Genomic DNA, 24,936 nt, shown 5'->3' with positions numbered 1-24,936 from the left:
GTTATGGACATCAAAGATGAAACATAAGAACACACACACACACACATACATACAAATACAGCAGCTGAGTCTTTATAAAACGAAATTAAGTATTGTGTGAGCAATACATGGCTATGCTAGGTAGGCTACTGAAATTGATAGCAAAAAAACAAGTCTCTGTATTAAATCTAAATTCAGGCAAATCTACCTACACCAATTCTTTATGTAAAAAAACTTGATTTTGGTTACTGTAGAATTCCTATATGTATTTACTTTTTAAAGCAAAATAATATTTTTGTAGTTATATTAATTTTAATAATCCAGCAATTCTAATACTTATTGTGTAGGTATCAGGAATGGTGCCATAACAATGCTTTTATCAGTACAAATATTTACCCACAAAGTGAATCTTGACTCAAAATCCTACCTCGAATCACTTTAGATCATAAAATATATACCTAACTGAAGTATCTAACAAAATAACAGGTAAATCTGCATCTTCTAATAGGTATATTGTAACTTAATCAGATGACCTTGTAACAGAATTCGGAGTGTTTGATTATTAACAGTTTACTTAAACTGGTACCAATATTATGTATCTATTTATGTGTGTAATATCATGTATTTATGTATGCAATTTTTATAATTTCATAAGTCTTTTTGCAGATATCATTTCACTTTTCAATTAAGTTTTGATAACGGTAGTAATTTGTAGAATAAATTAAAGATAAATCCTTTGAGACTCAGTAGCATTTTAGGCCGTAAATAAAAAAATATATAAAGGCAGGTAACAAGTACCTATTTGCATTAGTTGTTTGTAACAACTGTCTAGGATTTCAAGTAATGTTAATTATTAAATAAAACATTCTAGTTTTCATATATTATTTTAATATTGCTTAATTCTTTGTAATTGTCATAATTAATTCATTGTTTGTATTGTTGAGTTATATATACTATTATGAGTTAAGTTTACTGATGTGTTTTATGTACATATAGGTATTTATGGATCATCAACTTCAGTAATACACATATAACCCAATTAATATGCTCATAATGTTTCTTCAAATAGTTATTTTCAGAAAATTCCCAGTTCAAATAATTGGAATACTTAGGTACTTCAATATTTAAGGTTACACATAATTCAATAAGTTACATACCTGGAACTTCTCGAACTGCTCCCTCTCAGCGTCCAGACTGTTCTTCTTCAGCTGAAGAACTCGAGGAAGTGACAATGACGCCATAGATTCGGGACATGCAAAATACTGCTACGAAACTGGGACTCCGACACACAGCAATTTGATTTCCAAATGAAAACGAAGTAAATATGCTTCCACTTTCAAAGATGCGTTCAGAAAGGTACACTGCGGCGAATACACTTGTTACTGAACGGTTTATTTATTGGTACAATAAAACTTTGTAATTTACGGGAAAAACTATCGTAAAATTTGACAGCATCCAGAAAATACACATACGTCCATTCACAAAAACTGAGTGAGTCAAACTAAAATTGAACGAGCTGTTGAATGATATTGAGTTTGACAACTTTGTATGCAGCGCCATCTGTTGACGCGAATTTACAATCGTTAGGTACGAATATGGCAACATTGAAGCTTGTAAATTATTCATTCAATCGTTCATTCGTGTTTGACAGTTGAGGATAATTGTCGCGCCGCTTGTTATTTCTTCAAAACGCGTGGATTTCACGTTTGTAGTAGGAACATTAGATATAATAAGATTTAATTTTATTCATACGATATTCAGCGTTTTATAAAAAATGGAGTTTTTGGAGTATAATGATGTCTCCGCCGAAATAAAAGGCAACATGGTGAGCTCTAGCATTGTACTGATATATTCTTTGTTTTCTTGAAGAATATGCTTCTCATGTGATATACTACTTGATATTCAGGTCCACGGAAGGTTAAAGATGACAGACCAGAACATAATATTCAAGAACAGCAAGACTGGCAAGGTTGAGCAGATAAACGCCAGCGATATTGAGATTGTGAATTTCCAGAAGTTAGTGGGCTCCTGGGGCCTCAGGGTGTTCATGAAGAATGGCACGCTACATAGATATGGTGGCTTCAAGGAAGGGGTATGTATTGTTCAAAAATATTCTGAAAAAAAACAAGTAAAAATCGCTTGTATAGGTTATAACCCTTGTATAATGTGACTGTTTCATTTTGCTCAATTCTCTAACCATGTTACACAATAATTATTGCTGAGCCATAGAATTATAGTACTACATATATAAAGAATACTCACATCCTGGTACTGAATCATGGTCCTTCTCAATAAGTATTGATAAATTACTGTTTCATTGAAATAGATGATTTTTTTTTTTACTAAAATATCTTTGTCCTGTAGATTTTTTTTATCTTGTAGGCATTTTATTTATTCTAAATATAAATTTTGTAGGAGCTGGAGGTCTTTCACAGTAGCACAGATGAATTAAGAGTGCTTTTTTAAATAACTACTATTTAAATCCATGAAATAAAAGCTCTCAATCTATCTTATTGTAGGAGCAAGAAAAAGTGGCAAAGTTCTTCAAGAACAACTACCACAAAGACATGTTGGAAAAGGAATTGTCCCTCAAGGGATGGAACTGGGGGACGGCGAAGTTCAATGGAGCAGTTCTCAGCTTCAACGTGGGGTCTAACACAGCCTTCGAGATCCCACTGCACTATGTGTCTCAGTGTAACACCGGCAAGAATGAAGTTACACTTGAGTTTCATCAGGTATGAAATGAATGTGAAATTATTTATGCCCTCAGTAACCCCTAGATGGCTGTGGTGCTTACTTTGTACTTCAGCTGTAGTCTATTAACCACATTTTTGTTTACATTGTGTATTCAGGTAAGCTCTTATCATCTGGTAATCCCTTCTTTAAGAATTAAGTTAGAGAAACAAATGCTGCCTATTTCAATCAATTATGCTGCAATGTTATTATGGTCCCCAGAAATTAAAGGCAATTTTGCTTTTCATGTCAGCTTGAAAAAGTGTTCTTTGTACAATAAACTATGAAATAAATTAGGGAGAGTCCTAGGTAAAAGATAAATTATGAAATTCTAAAATAAGACTAACAAAAAACATTTTCTTTTTTCTGTGTAACTTAATTATGAATTTTAATCAAGAAAAACGTAATAATAAGTGTGCTTTTTCATACAAATTCCATAGAGTATTATGATATGTTTGAGCAAAGTGGAAGAATGAGAAGTATGAGTGAATGACGACATGGGTGCATGTGGAAAGCTGTTTAAGAGTATTTGAATAAGATTATTAAGTGGTTTTAGTGTAACTAAAACCCCTTTTTTTTAAAGAACATCTAGGGCCCTGTGCCGAGGTTTTTCTTGCAGCTTTTCCCCAGCTATACAGGTTGTGAGAAGCTGCAGTAGTTTTAGGCGCTTGAGACGTTTGTTATGTAAAAATTGACGATTAAAAGTGTAACTATGTTACCTACTGAATAAAGATATATTTGAATTTAAACAATAATAATAAAAATAATAAAAAAAAATTGATTTGACTAGTTGCAAAATTTATTGTCATGACACAAAATAATCCCCGCACCCCCCCAGAACGACGACACCCCAGTATCTCTAATGGAGATGCGCTTCCACATCCCGACGAGCGAGTTAGCCGGAGACATGGACGCAGTGGACGCGTTCCACCAGCAGGTCATGAACAAGGCCTCCGTCATTTCCGTCTCCGGGGACGCCATCGCCATCTTCCGCGAGCTACAGTGTCTTACACCTCGGTACGTTGAACTTTAAATGTATTGGAATTCCGCATCATCCCCGCGAGTCAACTGGGGGTCTAAACAAGTAGCATATGTTCCGATTTCGCTACTCACCAAGGTATAACTCCCGCGAATTGGGACGCCTTTCAGGTACGCATTGTCGTTGATGTAAGGCGTTCACTTAAATCCGATAGGTTATACGTTACCGGTTCTACACATCAAGACATTTCCACCAGCTGCAGTATCTTACTCACCAGAGTAAAGTACCAACTTTAGTGGTCTGGACTCTATGGACGTTCTCTTGCCTGTCAATACGATAATTACCGACATAATGCAATCGAAATTATTAAACATTCCGAGGATTTGAAATTAGAATGTGGAAAAATACCTTGTGCCTAAAGGCGTCTTTGTTGCGAATCAAAACGATGTGTCAATCTAGTTTAGCGATAAAAATAAAGTAGGCTATAATATGTAGCATAGCATACTGTGTCTGTATTGACAGAATTAAACGGATTCATTGAACGGCCTCTGTGGTCCAGTGGTTGAGCGTTAGACTCACGATCCGGAGGCCCCGGGTCGGCTGATCAGGCTGATCACCTGATTATTATTATTATTATTATTGGAAGCACAGGCAGCACTTTGTGCTGATGCGTGCTTATCACTTCACTTGTGTCCGAAATTAAGATGATCTGTGCTTCCCGGTTACTATTTACTGATGTAAGTGAGTAATCGTTACATGAGCCATGTCAGGGGCCTTTGGCGGCTCAATTATAACCCTGACACCAGGGTTGATGAGGTTGGTATTCTAACTCACAACCCACACGATAAGAAGATTGACAGAAAGTGAACTCTAAGGTTAAAAATAATTACTAATTGGTTCAAAATGGAATTTTGTCTTGTAAATCATTAATTTTCTACCTCTCATTCCAGTGGTCGCTACGACATCAAAGTGTTCCAGACATTCTTCCAACTGCACGGTAAAACGTTCGACTACAAGATCCCGATGTCAACCGTCCTGCGTCTATTCCTTCTACCGCACAAGGATATGAGACAAATGTTCTTCGTGGTCTCTCTCGACCCGCCCATCAAACAGGGACAGACGAGATACCACTACCTCGTGCTTCTGTTTGGCAATGAAGAGGAAACTAGCTTAGAACTACCATTCACTGAGTAAGTACAAGTAGGATAACTGTCAGAAGAGTATATTTTCTTGGTCTATCTCTTTCACACTAGGCTGTAATCTATTTTTCTGTCCCTGTTTTATGCACCATGTAACAGCACAAGAACTATATAGGTTTGAAAAGGACACCGATAATGTCAGCTCCAGTTTCCACCTATATAAGTTATAGAGTATTTGACTAGGTCAAAGATAAATTATAAAATACTAATCTGGAAATACAAGCCAATCTAAAATTATCAAAAATCAATCTCATTTTACGAACGTCGTAGTCATTGAATTAAGTAACAATGAGTACGACGTTTGATCGCTTTTATTGATGATGTCACAGGACAGTATTTCCATACTAACTTCAAAAAAACCTTTCGTTTTGATGTTTCGTAAAAAGTAGATTACATATTTGTACCAAGGTTAGTGAGGTTGATTAACGATCTTACAACTCACACGATAGAATAAGGTCTTAGCCTTAATAAATATCCCACTACTATATGTTTAATATATCTATTTTTTTTTCTGTCGCATGTTTCAGAGAAGAACTAAAAGAGAAGTACGAAGGTAAAATCAGTAAAGAACTGTCAGGGCCTACTTACGAGGTTCTCGCCAAGATTATGAAGGTCATTATCAACAGGAGAGTCACGGGACCGGGTGATTTCTTAGGGTATGTACAAATTTATGGCTCATTGGATTCTCATCTGAACAAATCTAATACGACATTGTGTACGAATCCAATAAGCAACTTACTCCAATAAAGAAACTCATTTGAACAATGTAAAGTATTACCATAGTATAAAGAATAATAGAAGGGCTACTACACGCATCGTACAACTCATTTCGGGTGCCGACCTCACCCGTTCTGGGCCTTACTTTAGTCTTAAATGGCTGTAACAAAAATGAAAATATGGCCGTAAGTCGCTAAGGAGTAAGGGGGAGCGCAGGCGGACTGTGTCACGCTCGCACTAACGCGTTAGGCAAAAAACGGTAAGAGTAAGATTTTTGTATGGAGTGTCCAGACTATGGATTACTACAAGTTCCAGATTTACTTTTTTTTTCTGCTACTCAATATTAAACTTACTAAAACAACACATAACATAAGCTCATGACTATATCCAAATTGGGGTAGTCAGAGGTACATCCATTATAAGATGAACTAAGTACCCACACCTCACCGAGCTTTTTAGTATATTTTTTTTATATTTTAGTATATAATATTCGAGCCTGCGATGGCGATGATTGGTGAAAAAAATATGTCCATACCATTTAGAAGGTTCATAGTTGCGGTCCGGGTGGTGGCCGATCTTCTTCAGTATGTCATCAGCCTCCCTCACTGGGTGGCAGTGATGTAGATTTAGCATATGGCGCAATCTTTGGATATCAATAGTACGTCACCTAACCACCACCTGACAGGTGGTGAGCCGTATCTCGGTCTTTACTCGAGCCAACTGTGTTAGTGAAAGCTGCAATAAACAAAAAACTCGCATCTTGAAAGTGTTATGTGTTATTCCAGCCACCACAAGACGCCTGCTATAGCGTGCTCATACAAGGCGGCAGCAGGTTACCTGTATCCTCTTGAGAAAGGCTTCATCTACGTACACAAACCGCCAGTACATATTCGCTTCGAAGAGATTGCTTCCGTCAACTTCGCTCGAGGTGGCGCCTCTTCTACCAAGTGAGTATATTATATTTTATCTCTTCCGCAACCAAAATCAATTACACTGCAATGTATGTATGTACAGTCATGAGCAATATAATGTACCCATTTTAGAGCTCTGTCGCACTAACATATTTGACATTTAGTGCGACTTACAGTTCAATTTGTCAAAAAAGTTAATGTGACATGGTACCAAAGTGTATACATATTAATGCTCGTGACCGTATGTATACTACATTCGTCTGTGTTTTGGTCAACCATACAGAGTCCATACATTATTGCATCGGCAAATCAAGCATTGATAGGCGAATGTGATAAAGATAACGATAGCCAAAAATAAGCAAAACTAATGCCTTTTTTCTTCGGGGCCGACTGCTTAAAGTGCCCTCCGAAGCAAGGAAAATAGTAACCGGGACCAACGGCTTAACGTGTTTTCCGAAGCAAGAATTTACTTTAGGACAATCAATCAGCCTGCAATGTCCTGTCAAACTAGGGATCACAAAGTGATATATCTCTACGAGATAGGAACCCACGACCTATGGGCGCGAGCCCACCGCTCAACCCCTGGAGCACAGAGGCCGTTAGGATAAGTAATAATTGCAAGCGTTATAGACCTGCTGACTCAATTCATACCGGGCGTACTATAACAGTCATAATGATCATAGCACACGTTCAATAAACCCTTTTACCACCAGGTCTTTCGACTTCGAGATCGAGTTGAAGACGGGCACTATCCATACGTTCAGCAGCATCGAGAAGGGCGAGTACGACAAGCTGTTCGACTACATCACCTCCAAAAAACTACACGTCAAGAACACTGGCAAGAATGTAAGTACATACATAGCTTGTTATATTGACCACAAACATGGATACTTACAAGTGTTGCCGAATAATGGATTATTTACCCTTAAATAATCTAAATATCGATATGGCTACTCGTTCGATACTAACGATTGTAAAATAATTGAAATACTATCGATTAATAATCTATTAATGTAAAATAAAAAAATAATATTAATTAATTATAAATAATCTAAATATCGATATGCCTACTGCTACTGCTTGCTGGGTACTGCAATATAATCAATAGTATTCCAATTATTTTACAATCGATATATTCGATTGTATCTAACAATTATTACATTATAATCGACATTTTAACACATTTTTGCTAAGACATCGCAGTGAGTGTTTTCATTGAAATTACGTAGTAACTTCGTGTTTTGACGTTTATTAAAAAGTAACTGATTTGACTAGTTGGAAACTAGCCTATTAACAAAACCATTAACATTCCATTTAAATTTTTACTTTTACAGGACAAAGCGCTTTACGACGACGATTTCGGCGACTCGGACACAGAGAAGGAGCCGGACGCGTACCTGGAGCGCGTGAAGGCTGAGGCCAAGGAGCGAGACTCGGACGACTCGGACGGCTCGGACGAGAGTACTGACGAGGACTTCAACCCGGACAAGGCCAAGGAGAGCGACGTCGCTGAGGAGTGAGTATTGACTGTGACAGATACAAATTACACCCGTGATCTAACACCCGTACGGGCTCAAACTGGATGACAGCGGCAGCGGCGCGGCGGCCGCTGTTCCGTTCTCGATGCCAGCGGCCAAATCGCGCGCGGTGTTACGGCGGTATAGAGTTGTGTCTTAAATGACGCGATGTCGAAACGGTGACAACGCATTTTCGATTGTAGTTCTTTTGTTTCGTACGATTTATTATGGGCAAAAGAAGATCTGAATCCCTATAAAGAACAAAGGAAACAAAAAGGCGAGTTTCAAACGCAGAGACACCACTCGAGTAGAGCGCACCGCTCGTACCCCGCTCGCCGCGCCGCTGCCATCGAGAACACTTCAATATAAATCAGCATTTGAACGCGCCGCTCCCCGCACCGCTGCCGCCGCCTCGCCTACGTCGTCGCCGTTTGAATGAAGCCTACTGGTAGCGGGACTCTGACGGTTCGCCAATACCGTAATAGAGCGTGGCTCGGACTACCTAGTATTAGAAAAATACAGGGTGTTAGTAACATCGAAACGAAAACTTTGAGGGATGATTCAGACCATGATTCTGAGTTGATGTAAAGTAGAATTTTCCGCCGGAAAAGTGTGTTAAAAAGTCTCAATTTTTCATGAATTTTCAGTTTTCTTTTTCATGAATATCAAGTGAAATTTTCCGATTTTTAAATTATTTTCAATTCTATACTTTTGCGATGGTAAATTATGAGGGGGATGATTCAGACCATGGTCCTGTTGGAACAGGATCATAAAATATTTAGTTTTTTTTTTAATTATTTTCAGTTCTATACTTTTTCGACAGAAAATTCCACTTGATATCAACTCAGAATCATGGTCTGAATCATCTTCAAAATTTTCGTTAAAATGTCACTAAAACACTGTATAACACTGGCATCAAAGGGGCTTTTCTAAGACTTTATATTAATCTAGGTACGACACTAACCCGTCGTCGTCAGAAGATTCGGACGCGTCTGGCGCCTCCGGGGACAGCAAGAAGGAGAAGAAGAAAGAGAAGAAACCCAAGAAGACTATCACTATTGTAAGTATTATTGCCTGTGCCCACTACACTGAGTCATACTAGGACCGTATCCGTCCCGGCACAGTAAAAAAAAATCTTTGTATGAATTTGTAAGGCGCAACGCCCATTAGACCGTTCCGTCAACACCACCGTAGCATACCATACACGGACTGACGAGAATATTTTGCTCCGTTACAGTGGGCATAGTAGCGTCCAGCACGCGCCAGTCCGTGCCTGACACGGTCCTAGTATGATACGGTGTAGCGGGCACAGGCCTTAACTGTTAGTAACATAAACATCCTATATACATCCTACTGCTGGGCACAGGCTTCCCCTCGATCAACCACGCTGTTCTGTTGCGGGTTAGTAGAGATGTTGGGCTAGTAACCAACGGCTCAACCTGCCTTCCGAAACACGGAATAATCTTACTTTAGTCGTAATTGTTAATTAAAAAAAAATTGGTAAAGTCCTTAGTACGGTCTACTCTGAACATGCGATTTTATGAAACGATTGATAAATGTGGAGAAAGTATGTCAGGATATTTTTCATGTAAATCTCAATTTATGTATGTTTCACATTGAAAAACATTTGAATACATAATGGCCCCGATTCCTGCAAACACCGCCTAATTTTATTTTAAGTTATATCCGTCATTTTCATATCCGTCGAAAAGGAAAGGGACGGATGATTCACAGCTCTTAATTTTAGGAAGAATGATTGACTGACGTAAAATTTTTAGACGGTTGGTTTAGATTTGTGCTTAAAATTGACGTGTGTTCCATAAATTTTATGCTTGTCAATTACCCGTCCCTTTCCTTTTCGGCGGATAAGAAAATGACAGATATAACTTAAAATAAAATTAGATGGTATTTACAGGAATTAGCACCATTAGCTTTGTTAGTAGCTATGCCAGCCGGCTGTTCAAATAAATGTTCGAATTTTAAATACTTAGTTCGTCGCTTTGTTTCGGTTCCTATGTGCTAAATGCGTGAAACTGGAAATGTATTATTATTTACATATTAACATAGAATAAAAAATAATACTACGTGTAGATCGTTAACTGTCCGCCCCGCACAAAAACGTATCAGGCGCCAAGGTACACTTACCTCACCCCCTCTGGGTTTTATTTTAATATAAATAGCCATACGTCGCTAAGGAGTAACGGGAAGCGCGCGGATTGTTTGTCTCGCTCGCACTTATGCGGTGAGGCGGCACACGGTAAGAATGAGATTTTTGTATGGAGTGTTTAGGGTACATTCATTTATTAGTAGCTCTAAACTTCATTGTAAAATGTTACCGTAAAACAGCATAGTTACGGGTTGCTTCAATCAAATAAAATATCCTTTATTGCACACAAACATTTAGCAGCAATACAAATGGGCGACCTTATTGCTCTTTCTAACTTGTTAAAAATCCTAATACATTCATACATACACAACCTCACTTATTTCCCACCGGGGTAAGCAGAGACAAAGCAATTCCATTTGCTTCTATCCTGACTCATTTCTCTTGCTTCCTCCACATTCATCAATTCATACACGCACGCCGATTCGGTTCGTTTTATTAGAGGTAATATACAAGTTTTCAATGAAACTAATGTAATTAAAATTGTACTAGCAACGTTTAAAAATCGATGCTAATATTTATTTATTTATTTATTTAAAGCTAATTAATACTTTACTTTACATAGAATAGAATAGAAAAACTGACTCCTATTTCCCACCGGTGTAAGAAGAGACTAAATAAATTGTATTTAAATTCCAGTCGGAGGCGCCTCGCAAACGCAAAGAAAAATCTAAAAAGCGTGAGAAAGACGTGAACGCGCCGAAGCGAGCGGCGACCGCGTTCATGTTGTGGCTGAACGAGAACCGCAAGAAGATCGTCGAGGACAACCCCGGCATCAAGGTCACGGAGATCGCCAAGAAGGGCGGCGAGATGTGGCGCGACCTCAAGGACAAGTCTGTAAGTAGATTTTTATAAAATACTATTCAAATCTATATACCTATTTGAGGAGCTCGGTGGCGCAGCGGTTAACGCGCTCGGTCTGCGATTGTTGAAGTTAAACAACTTTCGCAAAGGCCAGTCATAGGATGGGTGACCACAAAAAAAAGTTTTCATCTCGAGCTCCTTCGTGCTTCAGAAGGCACGTTAAGCCGTTGGTCCCGGCTGCATTAGCAGTCGTTAATAACCACCAATCCGCACTGGGCCCGCGTGGTGGTTTAAGGCCCGATCTATCCATCCATAGGGAAGGCCCGTGCCCCAGCAATGGGGACGTTAATGGGCTGGTGATGATGATCTATTTGATGAAAGACAAAATTAAACGAGAACTGCATATAACCCGGGTGCTTTCAAGGCCAGTGTAAACAGGCACCTTCTGGGCGAGCTCCATCTTAGGCCTCGTCAATGCCTTCGGGCAAGTCTGGGACCAAGAGCAGACCCATCAAAGATATAAAATAAAAATCTGCAAGAAAATCGTTGACGACAACCCCGGCATCAAGTGGAGCGATAGCTTACCAATAAGAGTAGAAAAAACTTTATTCCCTAAACAGTGAAGGTTACAAAGGTATGCACTTACATAAATTAAGATTAACAATTAGAATCAGCGTGGAGCAGCGTGGTGGAGTATGCTTTGCCACCACTGGGACGTGTATAAGCTGTTTATGTTATGTAACAATTAGAATCAACCAGAGCTTAACACAAATTGTATTTAAAAACAAAATCTAATTAGAATGAAATCGTAACTTTTATGCCATAGCTTTCATTATTCTTATTATATCAAATAAGAATATCTGTATATTCTGGTCGAGTGAAATTAATTCATTACATTAATGAAGAAACTACGTACAAATTATTACTTTATGCATACTTTATACCGATACCGAATATTTGATTTGATTTTATAAATGTACCTTAATAATTATGTTTAATTCCCTTATAGGAATGGGAAGAGAAAGCGGCGAAATCGAAAGAAGAATACAACCAAGCGATGAAGAAGTACAAGGAGAGCGGCGCCGCGGACGAGTTCAAGCAGAAGAAGAAACAAGCGGAGAAGGAACGCAAGCAGGCCGAGAAGAAGACTTCTAAACCTCCTGCTAAAAAAGTAAGTACCTATTACGCCAATTTACTTACATGTTCGAATAGCAAAACATATATAAGCTTACGACATTATCCCGATTGGGGTACTCAGAGGTACATCCATCGCAAGATAAACTATACCATCGACCATCATAAACGGCGATACGGCTCACTATCACTTATTATTGGTGTAACAGAAAGATCGGTGAGGTGTACTTAGTTCATCTTCCGATGGATGTAACTCTGACCACCCCAATTGGGATATAGTCGTGAGATTACGTGTTTATTCTTAGGTTAAGCTAGTTATTCTAAACATCTAGATGCCGAAAGTGAATGGATTATTACAATTTTAAGTAATGATTACTTAAATGATAAAAAATACCTGGCAAGTGTTCCTGTAGTTATTAAATAACTTGTAATGTATACGTTTGTTTTAAAAGATGTGTTGCTGTTGCAGTTTCTTGTCATTTCTTACCTTGCGAAATGATGTAAATTCAAAAATGTTAAATTGACCTTCAACAAGTTTGTCTATGATAATTACTTTGAATAAATGATTCTGATTTCTGTATTGTAAGGCGGCGAAGGCGAACACGAGCGGGTCGGGCGCGGGCGCCGGCTCGGGCAAGTTCACCAGCAAGGAGTACATCGAGGACGACGACTCGAGCTCCGACGACGACAAGAAGAAGAAGGATAGCAAAGACGTAAGATTGTTTATACAAGTCTCACAACACAAACCGGGTGAGAGCCTTCAGCGCTCCCCATTTGTCCGGCCAAGTAGTTAATGCCATCGGCGGCTGTCCTAGGTGTACCTTATTTATTCTCTATGGATTGCTTATTGGGTTTTATCATAGATAGTTATAAGATACATGTCTCCTGTCGACACACATTGATCTAGTGTATAAATAAAAGAAAAAATATTAAAAAGAAACATCCATAGTCTAGGAATCTATACTACCATACTAAGTCTGATAAGTAAGTGTTTAACTATTGTCCAAAAAGTGGAATGATCCGTGCTTCGAAAGGCACATCGAAGCCGTTGGTCCCGGTTACTACTTACTGATGTAGGTAAGTAGTCGTTATACGAGGTGCGTCAGGGGCCGGCTCAATAATAACCCTGACACCAGGGTTGATGAGGCTGGCTATTCACCTCAGAAACTCACACGATAGAAAAAGACTATTGTGTCTGGAAATCGGCCTGAAAAATTAAATCTGAAAAAATCCACCATTTAAAATTGAAATCTAGAAAGACCATGATGTAATTTAGGGTTAAATTAAAACTATATTTTCATTGCAGAGCAAAGATTCAAAGAAAGAAAAGGAAAAGTCAAAATCGAAGAGTTCCTCATCAGAAGCAGAGGCGTCCTCGGGCTCGGAAGAGGAGAGCGGTAGCGGCAGCGATTAGAAAGGAATGCGAAGTTACTCACCGACTCTACATACACATAGACCTTTTTGTTTTGGTTTTCCCCGAAGGGCAAGGCAAAGGAAACTATGCCCATACAGCCATGTCTTATGTATTTTTTTCTTAATGATAGGTAATTAATGAAATGATGAAAGGTGATGAGGATGAATGATGAAACCTAAGCCCCCACCCTCGGATCAGACTCCTACGCCGAACCCCAAACGAATTAACTCAGTCCGCATAAAATTTCAAGTTATGAAGCGACTTGTTGGCACGAAGTGAAAATAGATAGGTACACTTTGTTTATTGAATATTCCGATATAATAACACTATCGCGAATGTTTTCTGACTAACTTAATGCGATCACTAACCATAAAACACCACTTCGGATTGATTATTTAGATTATTCAATGAAGAAAGCAACCGTCCCGTTTCCGTTCCCGCCAAAAAATCCACACACAGACCATAATTATGCAAAAACTTTTTTATATAATTTTAAACTTTTTTAATAGTTTTAAGTTAAGTGTTTTTTTGTACAATTATGGTCTAATGTAACATATACACACTCATTATAATTGTTTTTTCTCGTGTAGAACTGCGTTTGAACATTCTAAAGGCCCTGTTACACGAGCTTAGGCACGAGGCGTTGGTATCTGACGGTGTAATTACAGGCTGATCACCTGATTGTCCAAAAGTAAGATGATCCGTGCTTCGGAAGGCACGTTAAGCCGTTGGTCCCACTACTACTTACTGATGTGAGTAGTGGTTACATGAGCCATGTCAGGGTCCTTTGGCGGCTCAATAATAACCCTGACACGAGGGTTGATAAGGTTGGTAATTCATATCACAACCCACGCGATAGAAGAAGTGTAATAATACATCAAGTGGGCAGGGCTACGATTTCACCATACATTTAATATACCAACGCGACGTATCGTGTAACGTAATAAGGGTAACCCCTGTTTAATGGTATGGAACCCTTCTATGTAAATCCCGTCAATTCGTAACTATGTTCCCATAATGTTGTTTCTGTATTTATTTTATTAACTTGTGGAAGCTTTGTCTTTGTGTGTAAATAGATACTCTTGTATTGCCCACTTTATTAATAAATGTAAAGAGAAAAATACCACGCCTCCTACCGCACAGGGCAATTATGTATTGTCTTTTATAAAATACTAAGTTTCCATACACTTATTGTCCGCGCGTATGAATAATAAATATTGAATGTAGTCCCTAATATGACACAGGACGATTACCTATTTGTTGTCCTGTCTAATGAAATCTCAAAATCCATAAACTCCTAATATTAAGTTGTATTGTTTGTTATGTGCTATTTTTTTTTTGTTTTTTTCGTAAAGCAGTGAACAATTCAGTTATATCCACAACTTTTGTATAACATTGTGATATTTGTCAGTGTATTCCATTCCCAATGATAATATTATGTACCTAATAATGTTTTATTGTGTTGAAACTGTAAATATAGACTTAAATACCTTGTAAAATCCCATTCGATATGGTATGGTTAAATCCCACAAAACTAGTAAGTTAATGTTAGTCGTTTTAAGTATTATTGTAAGTATTTTTATTATAGTACTATGTTTCATAACATATGACGTTTTATTTGGCGCGGAACTGTCGCAATGGTTCAACGACTTCAACGAACAAAACCCTCCTAGAATTAGTGAGCCCTAACGTATAATCAATTCGCATTTTTTTTAATTAAAAGGCGCGAAGGAAACCGCAGATATTATTAATTTTTAAAATAGCTTACCCCGAGCTTTTATGAAATTATTAACATTAGGAAATCGCCACGTTCCCGCGCTAAATGTTATCACAGACACAGAATGTGATTCTCCGATTTTTATTGAATCTGGTACGAGGAAATTGGGTTGGATACCTACGCCTAACAGTTATACCTATATAGATAAATTTTAAATACATTTTTGAAATAATAAATATACACAAACTCGTGGAACAAGATACTCTACTGTGCTTAAGATCAACCTTAATCCATATTGGAGTCTATACAGTCATACATAATTGTCTCCAAATACTTATACTGTAATAAATAGGTATGTATGTTTACTAAGTTATTACATAAGTATCTACCTAAATAAACATTTAAAATAGGAATCATAATAAAAGAAGCAGCTTCACTTGTCCATACTGACGCCGCTAGAGGCAAGCGGCCTATAAAAAAAACAAAGCGCGTCGACGCTAACAGACAGCCACAGGCGTAAAAAAAAGGGCGCGAACGGTTCTGCGCGCTCGCCCTTTTTTCAAAGGGAAGCCCTTTTTGTGCCCGCTTACTATGAACGGTAAACGCTTGCTTTGCGGTAGGTTAAAGCACCCAGCGTCGCTTCATTTCATAACGAACAAATTATAATTTAAACTTACTGCTCATCCCGGATTGCCTTACTCTACATGATGTCATGTAGCTAATAGTTGTACGTTATCGTTTTACTTATTTACTTACTTAGATAATGTTTACCCCATGCTGACAACATTATTTATAAAAACAATAATAATTACGCAATTAAGAGATATGCGGAATTCATTTTGACTGAATATACCTATACATACATACTTATCTATACTCGAGTCAGAGCCACGTGATGGGTTATTAAAAGACAACCTACACCGTAAGGTGACGAGCGAATCATACATGGTCCATCATTGGTCCTTTACATTGATCCTTTTACTTGAGAGTAAAGAAAAAAACGTTCCTAGTATCTAGCAGAAGTAAACTGGATAACTAATGTTTCTAATCAAGAACCAAGACGTATTTGTTTCTAACAGATGTCATTTGTAGTACCTTTCACGTTGGTCTAATAGAAAGCTCGGTGAAGTGAGCACTTAGGTCATCTGGCAATGGATTTACCTCTGACCACCCCAATTGGGATATAGTCGTGAGCTTATGTTTTCGATTATCAAGCTGAATGCGTACATCATAGTTGAAGCAAAGAACACAATTATTGTTCAGGACATGTCCTGTCCACTGTTACCAGGCTGTAAAGCTGTGGCTAGGTAGAAACGGGATGAGAAGAATGCAGTGGTGTGACGTGTCTTGGGAGAGGCGAATTATTCCCAGCAGCGGACCTAGTGCATGCTTGTTATAATAACCACGTGTCTATCATGTTACAATAGGTACCACCCACACGATTCTGTCGATTTCTGTGACGCGTTTTTACTACTTGATTTAAAGTTTATAAGTCCAGACATAAATCTATCGGTATCGCGTCGAACGCTACGCTATCGATTCGTAGGTATCAGCTATCGCGGAGTTCAAGCGATAACTTGTATTTAATATTCTTGTATTGCACAAAATGTACACTTACTCGTATTCCGCATGCATAGCGCATGATAAGCAGATGTTAGTGCATTGCGACATCCTGCAAAATCTAGTTAGTCAGACATTTATTAGGATACCTACCTTATACATAAACTATTTCGAACAAATGACGAAATAAAATATTTAAATTTTAATCTGTTTTCTACTCGATATGACTCAAGTTACTTATCTTCGCCTTTTTATCATTTTTGGCGTTGATAAGTCCTACATTTACAAATCGACAACCTACAATATGCCTCGATATGGATCTCACAAACTCAGAGCTAACCGAATTTAACGTACTTTCTCACTATAAATTATCGAAATCTCATAACCGGGTGCGATTAAATAGTTTATACCAAGGGGATGCACTTTTGTATGCAACCGATTAACTATAGGACAGGGAGTCATTGGGGAGTCTCAATATAGCGAAGCCACTATTATCGGTTCATTATTTTTATTAGCAACTTAGGTAATAATATAAAACCATAAACACTCAGGTAAGTAACGATTTAAAAGAAAGGAATGTTCCTACTCGGAATTGCTTTCGTTTGTACCTATACTTGCTTAACTTCAGGTAGAAAGCTTTTTCAAACAGATAAAGCACCGACCTTAAACACCCTTGCGTATTGTTTAAATGAAATAAAGGATGAGAATTCTATTAAAATTAACATGTTGTCATTTTACTTATTGTAAGAAGATACTTATTTACAAACCTCCATTGGGGTGTAAAATTGTAAGTAATTTCTTATATTGTGATTTTGCAGCATCGTAGCATTAGCAGTAAGTAAAGAATGATGTATGTAGTACCTGTACCTATTCTACTCACATAATGCACTGAGTAAACAGATCTCAACGTCGCTAGAAGACTTACGTATGCGTTCTTTATAAATATTTAACTTTTACAAGAACTTTCAAAGTTTTTGTTGTCGTCCACAGCTCTAAATACACAACACAGTGCAGTTAGTAAGTTCAATGTTCATATATAAGGACATGATAGGGCCTAGAGCCACAAGTAATCAAAGACAACTTGCAGCCACTGTTGATATGTTCCTACGAACTTCGATAGATATGAATGATGATCATAATCATGCTTATAATGTCAGCCTGTACCTCTATCAATCTAGGTACCTATTTGCTGTACTTATAACCACTTTGCGGATTTAGCTTTTTTACACTCACTTGGTACTTTTGTTACTTATAAACTCACATAGGTACGTAATCAAAAGAAAACTTGCGTTTATTTTGGTGCGATCTAAATCCATGTAGATGAATAATATGATGAACCGTATGATGACAGGTGATCAATCCAGCTCCATCATTTATGATCAGTCCATTTTGTCGGAAATTATACAATCTGTCCGTTAGTTTTTACATCATGAGGAAGACAGGAGCTGAACGCGTTTTACGTTCTTTATCGCTCCAAGTTTAGCATAGAAGCACAGACTATAGCTATTACAGCTCTAGGTACGTAGGTACGTTCGGTCACGAGTACTAATATTTATACACACTAATATCTATACCATGTCACATTAACTTTTTGACAAATTATACCGTAAGTCTCATTAAATGTCAAATACGATAGTGCGACAGGGTTCTAAAGTGGGCACATGATATTACTCATGACTGTACCACTTTCAAGCACAAGCGCCCTACCTTTTTTGGACAACTTTCTACGTATAGTTTCTATGATAAACCCATAGAAATATGTGCTATATTTCTAAACCTATTAAGTGATAGGTATGGGTGATTGCTGGTGGCGTACTCTCATCATTATGTATTATGTGTCAATCTATGTTTCCAAAGCAATATAGGTAATGGCAAGTTGTGTTAATGTATCTGCCTAACCCAGTAAGGATCACGGACGTGAATTTATGCTGATCAAATCATCTACATAGGTGTATACGAGTACCTACCTACTTGCATTAAAAAGGTCTTCATTTATTTAAACGTTACTAGGCACCTATCAGTACATATACTTATTTAAGTTTAAGTAGGTCTAATATATGACACCATATTAATTAACATTATTAACCCTTCCAACTTTATTTATAAAATAAAACCATGTAAGTATCTAAATGCCCAGGGTGTTTGTTCGATATTGGTAGTACCTACTACTTATCTCTAAAATAATTAAGTACCTAGGTACCTATCTATTTATTTAAAGTCACTGTAGTCCTGTGGGGCTGGTGCTGGATGTACCTCTGACTACCCCAATTAGTCGTGTAGGTATTAGTCGTGAGTTTATGTTATGTTATTTTTTCGAAGGTCTGGAAGATAGGTAGGTAGGTACCTTTCCAGATAAGTCTGTAAAAGTGTCATTAAGTAAGTAGAGTTAGTTATGAGTCGTTATCTAATTAAAGAAGTGTCTCATTAGCTGGGCAAGTAAAAGGAAACAAATTTATTGATGACCCCAGCTTTCTCTACTTGAAGATGATGTGTAGGTAAAGCAGGATAATTTGGATACGGTAAATAGTAAGTAGTTAGGTGGTCAGGGTACCTATGTAAATAATTATGTGAGCGTTTTCAAAATTAAGTGTACTACGTCTGAATTTTAGCTATAATTAAAAATATGACATTGTTGGAGATATTTTGATTTAGATATTATTAAGATACGCGATAGTTTATGAAATTATGTGAAGTTGTTAACAGATTAATCTATTTTACCAAAAATTATTAAATTATAGGGCGACGGGCGAAAAAAATGTCAGTTTTGCGACTATCTTAAAAAATAATTGGTCTGTAACTATAAGAAAGATATAAATATGATTTTAGTTGTGTTATGAAGATTACCAAAGATATTTTATGAAAAAAATATATACATAGTCATAAAATCTATAAAACACGAAATATGCTAGTTTTTCGTTCGGTTTTGTCACAGCTGATACCAAGGCAACCATTATATTTACGATTTAATTTCGAATATTAGTTTAATAAACAAAGTAATTATTGTGATACCGAATATTAAAATCATTTTAATAAATAATAGAAATTATTAGCAACTCTCCATATTGAAAATTAGAAAAATCTAAGAATTTCTTCGTCGCAAAATGAGGGACTGTCACAAAACTGACATACGAATTTTTCTAAGGGTGGGCTCACACAGGAGAAAAACGAACCCAAAAATGTAAGTGAATAAAATAAAAGATATAATTACACAAATTTTAAGTTTTTAACCAAATAATTATCAATTCTTAATGGGAACAGTCTTTTTGAAAATCAAGATTACTTAGTTTAACAAATAACAAACTTGTCTTCTTTTTTCAGCTTCTTCTTCATTCATTTCAGATATTTTTTTCTTCTTCGATTTTATTCTTTGTAAATTTTTTAACCTTTGGGCGTTTAATTTCTCGGGATTTTCTTTTTAAAATTTTTCTCTATATCTCCGAGACCGTTCTGCACTAGTTAGTGGCATTGTTAAGCTTAAAAAATTTAAACCTTTTCAGTATGTAGTCTCAGCTTTATAGTGTCGGTTTTGCGACTTTACTAGTCAGCCTGTAGGTCACAGGGAAAAATGTCGCAAAACTGACGTGACGCTCTGTTCCCATTTTGTATTCAAACCGATATTTAAAAGGAAAAAAAATACCTAGTCTTGTCACCAAATGTAAATAATTTTACATTATAATATAGTTCATCTTCTGAATAAATTAATAAAATATAACTCACCTGAATCTGATTTTATATCGTCTCAAACCCGACAGATAAAATTTTGACGGCCGTGGAATACCAGAAAACACGTCTCGCGTCACGAAATATATTTTGTCACTAGTCTTTTTTTAAATGGCGACCGGTAAATTAAGGATAATTTTGCCATTTTAAAACGAATATAGCTACCGTAAATAATTTCAATAGGCAGTTTTAGTCGTGACAAACCCGACATGTCCGGTCGGTACACTTTTTAAGACTTTTGAAAAAATTGAAATATATTTAAATAAGCACAAGATTTAAATTATAAACTACTGGAAATGAGAGAACCTTTAGAAAACTTCAACCAATACCAAACATCAAATGATACCCTAGTACAAAAAGTTTTAAGAATCTCTTCAAACATTTATCAGTTTGAGTGGGGGACACGGCAAAATCTAGTACTTAGTGATAAAAATTTACATTTTATTTAAATAATTCCTCATAACCATGAAAATTTTGTTAGAATTTAATTAGTTTAGAATATCTTTAATGTATCTCAATAATTAAAATAATTAGCTAGAAGTAAATTTTACTAGTTATTAGACTTCAAACACAAGGGACAACGTGAAAATGGGAGGTACACTTATTTTTGAAAATGCTCATGTAGGTACTTAATTTTGCAGGTACCTACTTGATACGATATTTTTGGATGTTAGGTATTTTGGTTCTAAAGAAGTCAGATCCTATTCGTAAATATTGTATATTCAAGAATGTGTTTTATCACTATAATCTTAGGTGCTAACGTCCTTATTACTCTCGAAATAAAAACTATTTCTCAGAGGTTTCCACGAAATATCAAATCGTAAACAAACGCTCAACCATTCAGGCGCTATGTTTTATTGGCATCCCTTTCCCCCTAACATGGGTTGATTGCCGCGCTTTTTACGCTTTCAAACTCAACGTTGGCGGCATTTAAATTACGGCGCGAGTAATTTTGCTACGAGTCTGGTAAGGGGAGTATTGAGTGGACTGGGTATTTTTTTGATATACTTCTTATATGAACGTAATTAAAATTAGCAAGCAAAATAATTGTAAAAGTTGTTACTATGTCCTAATCATCGTAATTTTGACGTTTTCATTCATTATTCCTTGAAATATTGCAGAAATAAATATTCGAAGTAAATGTATGAAAGTAGTAACCATAATGTAATATAAATCCTAATCCTTCACAATAAGGTTGAAAATGATGAAAATAGACTACACAAAATGTCACGGATATACGTAGTACAGGATGCCATTTTAGGTTGGTGCGGTTGGTAGCTTTGAATTTCTCGGCCAATCACAAGCGAGGTAGATGTCGCTGTAGTAGCGACGCGATACAAGCCAAGCCTTGGACGGGGAACATTTGCTTCGAGCTCCATACATTTTCTTCTGGTTCTCTACGTCTACAGTTTGGTTGTGTACTAGTTCAAAAATAATTTCAAAATTTTTGCCATCAGGTAAGTTTAATATTTTTTCTACTTATAGAACAGTGTTTAATTAAGTGTGTTAATATTGATCTAAGCGTGATTCGTAAAAATATTGCTCGTTCCACGTTGGAATTCACATTCAAACATGGCTATAGGCTTCGTCGTACTTTCCTTAGTAGCGTGGGTAAGGGAAAGGACGCCTTATTTTCAATAATTTATTTCTCGGATCTTTTTCATTGAAGGTTCAAAACAGTTCTTCTACAAGTTTTAGTTTGATAATCGTGGGATTATTTGGTAAGGACGGCTTTTGTAGTTATTGCGTATTTTCGACATAAAACGTGAAAACAAAATGGCTCGTTCGACCCAAGCCTAGGCCAGTGAACTCGTTATATGGGGCGATAACTGATTTTGTTAATTTTACTCAATTTCTTGTATATGAAGTTGTTTTCTTAATGTATTTAAGCTGTATTATCTAATTTTGGTTATATTTATCGTGAATATACACGAGTTTAAGCATTAAAAGCGTTTCCCGCCAAAACTCCGCCCTAGTGTGCCATATAAGCGGTCTGAAGGCAACCTAGTGCTCGGTATTCGTGGAGCATGGCCCGCATAACCTGTTGCCATACATTTTTTCCATATTTTGGTAATGATTGTTATTCAGTGTAGTTATGTTCTCTTGCAGGAAAAAAGTGAAAATGACGGACAAACCTAAACGCCCCATGTCAGCTTATATGCTGTGGCTGAACAGTGCCCGGGAACAGATCAAGGCCGACAACCCTGGCCTGAAAGTCACCGAAATCGCCAAAAAGGGGGGTGAAATATGGAGGGGAATGAAGGACAAGAGTGTAAGTAGTTATACACCGATGGCGTCCTTTGTCCTGTTGTTTGTTCAGTTCTAATTATATTTTATTTGTTGTTTAGGTATGGGAGGAGAAGGCGGCAAAAGCCAAGGAACAGTACACAAAGGACCTAGAGTCATATAACGCGAACGGCGGTGGAGCCGAGGGTGGCGGCAAGAAGGCGCAGAAGCGAGGAAAGAAGGGAAAGAAGGCGCCGGCAACCGTAAGTTCATTGTTTAGTTCATTTTATTTCAGAAATATTGGAGAAAGCAATCTCTGAAGGATTGTACTGACTGTAATGTTTGTTTATAGAAAGCCAAAAAGAAGAAGGAAGAGTCTGAGGATGATGAAGGCGAGGAGGAGGAGGAAGAAGAAAGCGAATGATCTCCAGGCCCTGAAAACTCTGTTCATAATGAATATTTTACTCGGACTTAATTTATTGCAAGCGGGACACACTTTCCAAAATCTGTACCACATTATTTTTAGACAGAGTTCAATAAGTTTCAAAAATATGATCAATTTATACACTTATATTGAGTTTGCATCTTTAATGAAATTAATTAATACATAGAATCGCTGACATTTTTACTACTTGAGATTGTAGTAGTTAGAAGTAAGTGCAAGAGTGCAGAGTTTGGAAAGTTTACCACAGGCTAGGGTCTAGGTTTCTAAGCCTCAAATAATGTTTAAGTGTTAGCGTGTATACATCAGGGAATTGTACAGTTAGCCCTCCCTCGTTAAGTTCGCTGTGACTACTGGATGCTCACACTTGAGATGTACTTCTGGTTTTATCAAAACTTGTATGTCTTCAACAACCTTTTTCTCCATTTTTTGAAGCTGTGCTTTGAACATGCCATAGTTTAATTTTACAGTGTTATTTTAAGTGCATTCGACATAACAGTTTTGGTCAAACTACACCATGTAAAATTAGAGAAGATTCATGTAAGGATTGCGAAGGCTTATTGTTAATTAAACCTACCTCTTCTCATTGTAAATTTCAATGCTGATAATGGTACCAAACTTAGCTAAGAACAGACTACATGGTTTTAGCCATGTTGGACAATTAAATAATTTTAAGAAATTGATGTGTATGTTGTATTTTTAGTTAGTTAAAATAGGTAGGTTTTCGATGTGATTTGTCTCTCAAATTTTACATTTGTGTTATTTTGTAAATGAGAATTAGCATTCCTCATGTCAATACGGATTTTACATGTTCAATAAAGTAATTTCATATAAATCTTGAATTTTTGTTTTATCATATTTCCCCTTCATAAAAAATTGTCTTCAGAAGAGAATAAGTAGCCAGTTTTTTGACTAATTTTGCAATAATAACTAAAGAGGGAGGTTGAACAAACGTGGCTAATATAAAAAGATTGTTTTGTTGTCACTGGGTAAATTTAATTACCACCTACTTACGTCTTGAGGACAACGCGAAAATTAATCGATATGAGAGTTCAAAATAGAACTGTGACGTCATACCGTACCTGTAAACGTCACAGCTAGCGTACAATTACTAAAATTACATTTACTTTATTATGCCTATTAAAAAATAGCATTTTCTCAAAACAATAAAAGATACATTCCCTAATTTCGGCTTTTTATGATTATTTTGTTAAATTATTAAACGATGAAATGAAAATGCCGGAAATTGACTGTTTTCCGGAAGTTGTGATCGGTTTTTTTTGCACAAATTGTAACAATGCAAGCGAACGCAAATAACATTATTATTATTTGCTTCACGAAAAGTCAAACAAAAAATATGCAAATGATTGTTGCAGTGTTTGTAACAAAATATTAACATTTTAAAAGTTGTTGCTGGCTACCGCCTCTTATTTGTATTATTTATTTCACACTTGCTGTCGTTCTATATTCTCGTTGTTCGCTGATATCAAACAAAAAAATACGCACGCTAACAAAAGAAAAAATAGAATCTGGCAGAAATTCTTGGTGGTTGGATTATTGGATAGTATCAAAAGTATAGTAGTTTTTTTAGATTATATGGCAAAATAAAATAACCAATAACTTCCCTCCTTAAAAAGGTCACAATTATTTCACAAATAACTTAATTTTAATAACTGACGTATTCTTTCATCACTTTATAATTATCATCAAGAAAAAAATA

General features: G+C 36.7%; 3 protein-coding genes across 9 annotated transcripts in view; 2 read left to right on the top strand and 1 right to left on the bottom strand.

The window, feature by feature from the left end:
• Positions 1 to 1,465, bottom strand: part of LOC126371825 (huntingtin-interacting protein 1) — a 58,455-nt gene extending 56,990 nt beyond the window's left edge. For all 5 annotated transcript variants that reach the window (XM_050017190.1, XM_050017189.1, XM_050017192.1 and 2 more), the window contains exon 1: positions 1,137 to 1,465. Coding sequence is in view for 4 of the 5 variants with exons in the window: in XM_050017189.1 (XP_049873146.1) it covers positions 1,137 to 1,220 (84 nt within the window). In the remaining variant the exon portion in view is untranslated. The remainder of the gene's footprint in view (positions 1 to 1,136) is intronic.
• A 170-nt stretch (positions 1,466 to 1,635) lies between these two features.
• Positions 1,636 to 24,936, top strand: part of LOC126371828 (FACT complex subunit Ssrp1) — a 129,129-nt gene continuing 105,828 nt past the window's right edge. Inside the window, exons 1-14 of one of the 2 annotated variants that reach the window (XM_050017199.1) lie at positions 1,636 to 1,804; positions 1,886 to 2,071; positions 2,499 to 2,714; positions 3,551 to 3,729; positions 4,642 to 4,881; positions 5,418 to 5,546; positions 6,393 to 6,554; positions 7,232 to 7,364; positions 7,853 to 8,034; positions 8,987 to 9,095; positions 10,839 to 11,036; positions 12,013 to 12,174; positions 12,725 to 12,850; positions 13,444 to 13,600. In XM_050017199.1, coding sequence (XP_049873156.1) covers positions 1,754 to 1,804; positions 1,886 to 2,071; positions 2,499 to 2,714; positions 3,551 to 3,729; positions 4,642 to 4,881; positions 5,418 to 5,546; positions 6,393 to 6,554; positions 7,232 to 7,364; positions 7,853 to 8,034; positions 8,987 to 9,095; positions 10,839 to 11,036; positions 12,013 to 12,174; positions 12,725 to 12,850; positions 13,444 to 13,551 — 2,181 coding nt within the window. In that variant the 5' untranslated portion in view covers positions 1,636 to 1,753 and the 3' untranslated portion in view covers positions 13,552 to 13,600. Of the gene's footprint in view, positions 1,805 to 1,885; positions 2,072 to 2,498; positions 2,715 to 3,550; positions 3,730 to 4,641; positions 4,882 to 5,417; positions 5,547 to 6,392; positions 6,555 to 7,231; positions 7,365 to 7,852; positions 8,035 to 8,986; positions 9,096 to 10,838; positions 11,037 to 12,012; positions 12,175 to 12,724; positions 12,851 to 13,443; positions 15,155 to 24,936 lie in introns of those variants that run through there. The other variant, XM_050017198.1, reaches the window with a different exon arrangement.
• Positions 21,851 to 24,058, top strand: LOC126371847 (high mobility group protein D-like). Of its 2 annotated transcripts, none has more exons than XM_050017234.1 (4): positions 21,851 to 22,005; positions 22,658 to 22,820; positions 22,897 to 23,037; positions 23,127 to 24,058. In XM_050017234.1, exons 2-4 carry the CDS (start codon positions 22,671 to 22,673, stop codon positions 23,196 to 23,198), a joined length of 363 nt encoding a protein of 120 aa, XP_049873191.1. In that variant the 5' UTR covers positions 21,851 to 22,005; positions 22,658 to 22,670; the 3' UTR covers positions 23,199 to 24,058. The 2 variants fall into 2 exon arrangements, with proteins under 2 accessions (XP_049873191.1, XP_049873190.1); XM_050017233.1 differs by having other exon boundaries at positions 21,856 to 22,005; positions 22,642 to 22,820.

This window comes from Pectinophora gossypiella, chromosome 13, assembly GCF_024362695.1.
Source record: "Pectinophora gossypiella chromosome 13, ilPecGoss1.1, whole genome shotgun sequence".
Lineage (NCBI taxonomy): Eukaryota > Metazoa > Arthropoda > Insecta > Lepidoptera > Gelechiidae > Pectinophora > Pectinophora gossypiella.
The sequence above is the reverse complement of the archived record's forward strand: the minus strand, read 5'-3'. Positions and strand labels throughout refer to the sequence as shown.